Raw genomic sequence first — 5,907 nt, forward strand, 5'->3', positions numbered from 1 at the left:
CTTGGTGGTTTAGGACAATTTGGGATCATAACTAGGGCAAGAATTGCCCTAGAAAGAGCTCCACAAAGGGTAATTTTCCCAATAGTCCCTTTCTAGTTTTTGTGGGCCTCATATATTATATTTTCTTGGTACCTTTTATAACGATATGACTTGAAAAGACCATGACTAATTAGCGTAAGGATTGGGACCATATTTATTTATTTTATTTTTTTATCACACCATTCAAATGAATGTCTTGAAGACTCTATGGATCGATCTTTTTCCTCTCCTTAAGTTAATTCTAATAATTTTTTTTTTCTAAATATGCGAATTACTGAATTTAAAACTTTGAATTATTTATATTTGAGGGGTTGTGAAAAGAATATAGTATTTTCAAACAAATTAGATTTATACTTGTGGTTATAAAAGTACCAAGAATTAGAATCATGATATGGGCATCGACTAGTTAAGTTAAAATGTATTGGTGTGATTTTAGACTTACATAGTCTATCGAATCGTGATTGGAGCAAATAAAAGAAAAACTTCTATTAGATCATTGTTAGGACCCCAAAATACTAGACCAAAACATTTTGAACGGTAGTTTCAATCATGTTTGGTGAAATTCTAAAAATCCATGAATTCCTTTAGCTGTAGGGATATAGGGGTAAGAGTTGAGGGGCAAAATCCCATATGAAATAAAGATAAAAATATAGATCAATCTATAAGGATTTAGACCACTCCTCTTAAAAGGTTGATCTTTTAAGATAGAATATCAAATCTTAAAATGGTATCAAAGTCTATTAATCTTAACGAGCGATTTGATCCGATTAAGACTAAAAAAAAATGTACACCAATTTCAAAGATTGATCCGCTCAAATGAGTCATCATCTTACAGGGACAAGTTAAAAGATAAAATCTCATATCGAATAAAGATAAAAATATAGATTAACTTATAAGGTTTGGGCTATTTCTTTTAATAAAAACTGACCATTTAGGAGAAACCTCAAATTTTAAGGAAGTAATCTAAATGGAGATGCAATTATATTATTTAAACATATAAGCACTCTTGTATATTGCGTAAGTTCCCGTTTTTCTTATAGACATTGAGATTGGACAGTATAAAAAAAATTAAAAATTAAAAAATAACTTCTTTTTTTGATACTGTATATTAGTATTTAATCTTTCTCACCCAACGCGCCATAAATATACATAAAATCTTGTTCATTTTCGTAATAATTCTTGTTTTATCCAGGCTAGGTGGATTCGAGTATTGTATTCGAATTTTTCAAGTTTTACACAGGATCAGGAGTACCTTATCTCTTTGCATGGACAACCAGACACCCAAAAATTCGATTATGTCGAAGGTTTTGTAATTGTTGATGAAGGAATCATCAACAATTGGAGATCATCGTTTTTCTCCTCAAGTAATCCTTTGAAAGTTTCTTCTTTTAATGCTGATGGGGGTGTTTTATACTGCTTGGAAATTGCCAAGAATTATCAAGAATCAAATGCTGTTTCCATAGATCAGGTATCCACTCTCAATTTATTTGACCACGTCTAGACATTTAATTTGTTGGACATATAAAAAAATTTAGGCCGCGATTGGTTTGCTGTTTTCGGATCATTTTCCGTTTTCCGAAAATGCGGAAAACGCGTTTGATCCGTTGTTTTCGATAACACATTTTCGAAAATCAGTTAAAATTTATAACTGAAAACGCAAAATGACTTTTTATTGTTTTTAGCCTTTTCAGTTATAAATGTCGAAAACGCTCAAAACGCTCAAAACGGGTCGTTTTTGGGAAAAACTAAAAATCGTTTTGAAAACGAAAATGGAAACCAACCGCGCCCTTATTTATTTATATGTTTGATGGAGATTAAAATTACATTTTTAACAAATTTTGATAAAATTTTCAGCACATTCAAAAATTTGAAATGTGCTGAAATTTTGTACGTCCCATAAAATGTGTAGTTAATAGGTAAAATTATTGTTGACTTTGATTTTGATAAAAATCTAAATTTTAATTTTATCAAATAGGGACTTATTCTATAAGCATGGCTGTCATTATTTACAGTAATTGAACACATAAAAATTACTTGGGACATTTCATTACTTAGAAATTGAAAGAATTAAATAAGCAATTATTCTATGGGCGCATAATATTGTACATAAGGGTGTCCAAAATGGATACCCCGCTCACAGGCCCCCCTCGACCTGCTCACAGGCCCCCATGTGTCCCTTAATGTACCTGTAGAATAACTCATAATAAGAGCGTCTTAGTTGCACCCACTTGTTATATGGAGTATGGACCCGTGTCATTGCATGCATGTTTTACATATGCAAGTTTCATAATATTTTCGTAACAGACAAAGTGAATTACTTAATTTAATTTTTGAAAAAAAAAACCCACATTTGCGTCTTTTTCAGGAAGTAGAGGATCTGCTGAAGAAATTAAATTTTATACCCGGCTCGATCTTCACAACTGATCTTCCATATGTGGATTTCTTGGACCGGGTTCACAAGGCAGAATTGAAACTCCGGTCCAAGGGTTTGTGGGATGTACCACATCCATGGCTTAACCTATTTGTACCCAAGTCAAGAATTTCTGACTTTGACCAAGGGGTCTTCAAGGGCATTTTGGGAAAGAAGACTAGTGGTCCAATTCTAATCTACCCCATGAACAAAAACAAGTAAGTTTTGTGTTCATATATATTCTTTCATATGAGAAATATCAAGCCTTAAATGATTCTCGAGGCATTTCATTACTTAGAAATTGACAGAATTAAACGTTGATCATTATATTAGTCTCGCATATAAAATACATAGTACTAATTATAACCAAGTTTATGTGCGTGTAGGGATATATAATTAAACGAAAGTCCTTTGATTAACACTTGCATGGGTTGTGTCATACCATGGGTTTGGAAACCATTCTTGCGTGTGTATTTTTATTTTTTTGAAAAAATGAACCAAAAAATAAAATAGAGTGGTGAGTCGAAAGGCTAGTCATACCTTGCGAATTGAAGCACCTTAAAAAAAAAAAAAAGTATCGACTTTTTATTTGACACCTCAATGAATTTTAAATTGAAGATGATAGATGAAACAAATAATTAAAATGGTCAACTAGCATAAAAAGAACACCTTAGTGTACAACGCCCTAAATTTACATATAACTCCAAGAAAGATAGTAGGTCAAAACAAACGTTTCTTTGTTGACATTCCACTAGGTCCGAAACATCAAATCCATATTAGAGTCTTTGTGAGTTATTATATCATTAAGTTCACATTTGTCCGTATATTTAAAAACTCATTTATCTTTACACTTATTTTCAATTACACATTTTACGGAATCTACAACTTATTGATTTTTCAATAATATATTTTATCAACTCAAAATTTATAAAAGAAAATTAAGTTTTTGCTAAATCAAACAAATGCTATATTTCATTTTGGATACAATTTATAAATTCAGTCAAAGTCAAATATTAATTTCAACTATATATTCATAATTATTAATAATTATTATTCATACATTTTATAGAACGTACTATTTCTATTTATAATTTGCCAAATTGAGGCCAAATGTGTTGTAGTGTTGAGTTTGAATTTCTCAAAATGAAGTGTACCAAGGAAACTTTTTAACTAATCCTATTTTTCTTCATGTCTATCATTTTAGTACACTTTATTATCCATTTCGAAAAAAATCAACAAATTATTCTTTTCTACCACCGCGCTAACTACCCATCACCCTTATCCCCATCCTTGCAAAGGTAGCACTTCTAATTTTTAAGAACTGTCATTCAAGTTTTTCACTTTTTCTTTCTTTTCTTTTTTTTTTTTTTGAAAAATGTCCCTTAAATTTTTGAATAATGCTACATGTACTGAATTTTTTTACCTAATCTTTTACCTACTACTCACAATAGAAGTGGGGTTCACGAGCCCTCATTTTTAAATTTACGTTGGCCTACCATACATTGTAAGAGGGGGGACACGATTCGACAACCCTCATCAGTACATATATATTTATCAACCAAATACTTCAATTATAGAGTAATATGAAGCTAGATAATTTCTGGGTGATTGTCATCGTAAGAGTTATTAACGAGAGTATTTTTATAACAAAAATTTATGACAATTCACCGACAGCTCTAAGTCATCAGTAGTTATCGACTAGTTATCACCGCAAGTACCAATGTGCAACCTCAATAGGATAAATTAAGCATGTATGAGATATGTTGCATTTACTGATTCTTGTAAAATTTTGTTGGAACTTAGCATTACTTACCAAATTTGTCATTTTTCCCCCTTTTCAAGCTACATAATTTGAATTGTTCTCATTACATAATTTGAATTGTTCTCATATTGTAACATGTATGTGCACAGGTGGAACAATAAAAGTTCAGCGGTAACACCGGATGAGGATGTCTTCTACTTAGTAGCGTTCCTCAGGTCAGCATTGGATGATGGCATTGAAATCCAGACTCTTGAATACTTGATGAATCAAAACCATCAAATCCTGCGATATTGTGATGATGAAAAAATAAACATCAAGCAGTACCTTCCTCACTATACATCGGAGCAAGAATGGATACACCACTTTGGAAATAAGTGGGCACAATTTTCAAAAAGAAAAATGGAATTCGATCCCAAGTATATTTTAGCAACTGGCCAAAGTATATTTAAACCCTCTTTTAATCCTAAAAAAGCTTCAAGGAGATAAAAATGTGATAAATTTGATTTGATATAGGGGTTGACAGATTACTCCCAATGTCGAGCTCGCATAAATAAAATATTTGACAGTTTTGCTACTTTAACCAACAGAGTGACCGAATTGCCACTTAGAAATTCTGTGTTGGTTGGTGGAATTTTTTTTTTCACCAACCAATTGTGATTAGCCATTTGGCCATTCTGTGACCCAGGAAGTCATCCTGAATGTTACCATGGCAAAACTCAAATATTTGAAGGAAGAAGTGGCCCCACTACCCAAATTTGAGGATCTGTTAAAACTTCTAGTGTTCCTCTCCTGACTCTGTGGCACTGCCCATAAAAATGGTATATACTTAGTCGAGTTTGGTAATTTGAGATATATGGAATATATATATAAATATATATTGTAATTTTTATTGTAAAATATCTATTATATATAATTGTAAAATATCTATTATATATATAATTGTAATTGTAAATATTTAAGAAAATGTACATCAGTGTTTTATGTGGAAATTGTAATTATTTATTGGGCCAATTTTAAGAATGTTTAATTTTAAGGGTATGAGTTGAAAAGTGTTAACTCATTTGAATTTAGTGTCAACTTGTCTATTATACCTTTAATGAAAAGCTACATTTTGAAATGGTATTCTCGACATTTGATTTTTTTATCAATTTGTCACGAATTTTGAGAAGTGGCTTCCATGAGAAGCTGTTGACACACAAAAACTTCAGCCCAAGTCGGATAGCCCAAGGAATGAAGCCCAATTGGAAGATCCCCAAAAATCAAATAGCTCAAAGAACGAACCAATCAGGCAATGCAGGATAAAAGCCCAAATAGGGAAGCCTATGAACGCGGTAATACCATTGCCCAAGGTTGCAAGTCGCCCAAGATTTGAGCGAATGAATTGCCATGCAGTCGCCCAAAGCTATGACCCTGCTCTCGTCCAAAAATTCGAGTCGCCCAGCATCTTAACAAATATAAGATGTTATGGTTACCTAAAAGTGCAGTTAATGAAGCAGTTATTGAGTAGTCCTATCACGTTCCACGATTCAAGGAATTCAATTGAAAACGGTTGAACGACAAAAGTAATTGCAGCAGTTAGAGAAAGCAGTTCCACGACAAGTTGGCCACTACGAGGAAAGTTGACAGTTATAGAGCGATCAAGCAGTTTTTAAGCGGTTGATCACAAAGAGATTATCCAGTGAGTATAAAAGGAAGA

At 32.3% G+C, this 5,907-nt stretch overlaps 1 protein-coding gene across 1 annotated transcript in view; it reads left to right on the top strand.

Moving 5' to 3' along the window:
• The window catches only part of LOC111388513 (cytokinin dehydrogenase 5-like), a 30,366-nt gene extending 25,016 nt beyond the window's left edge, over positions 1-5,350 (top strand). The window contains exons 3-6 of the mRNA XM_023013244.1: positions 1-69; positions 1,232-1,507; positions 2,405-2,667; positions 4,361-5,350. Coding sequence (XP_022869012.1) covers positions 1-69; positions 1,232-1,507; positions 2,405-2,667; positions 4,361-4,697 — 945 coding nt within the window. The 3' untranslated portion in view covers positions 4,698-5,350. The remainder of the gene's footprint in view (positions 70-1,231; positions 1,508-2,404; positions 2,668-4,360) is intronic.
• The last annotated feature ends 557 nt before the right edge of the window (positions 5,351-5,907 follow it).

Source organism: Olea europaea, unplaced genomic scaffold (genome assembly GCF_002742605.1).
Source record: "Olea europaea var. sylvestris unplaced genomic scaffold, O_europaea_v1 scaffold502, whole genome shotgun sequence".
NCBI classification, from domain to species: Eukaryota; Viridiplantae; Streptophyta; class Magnoliopsida; order Lamiales; family Oleaceae; genus Olea; species Olea europaea.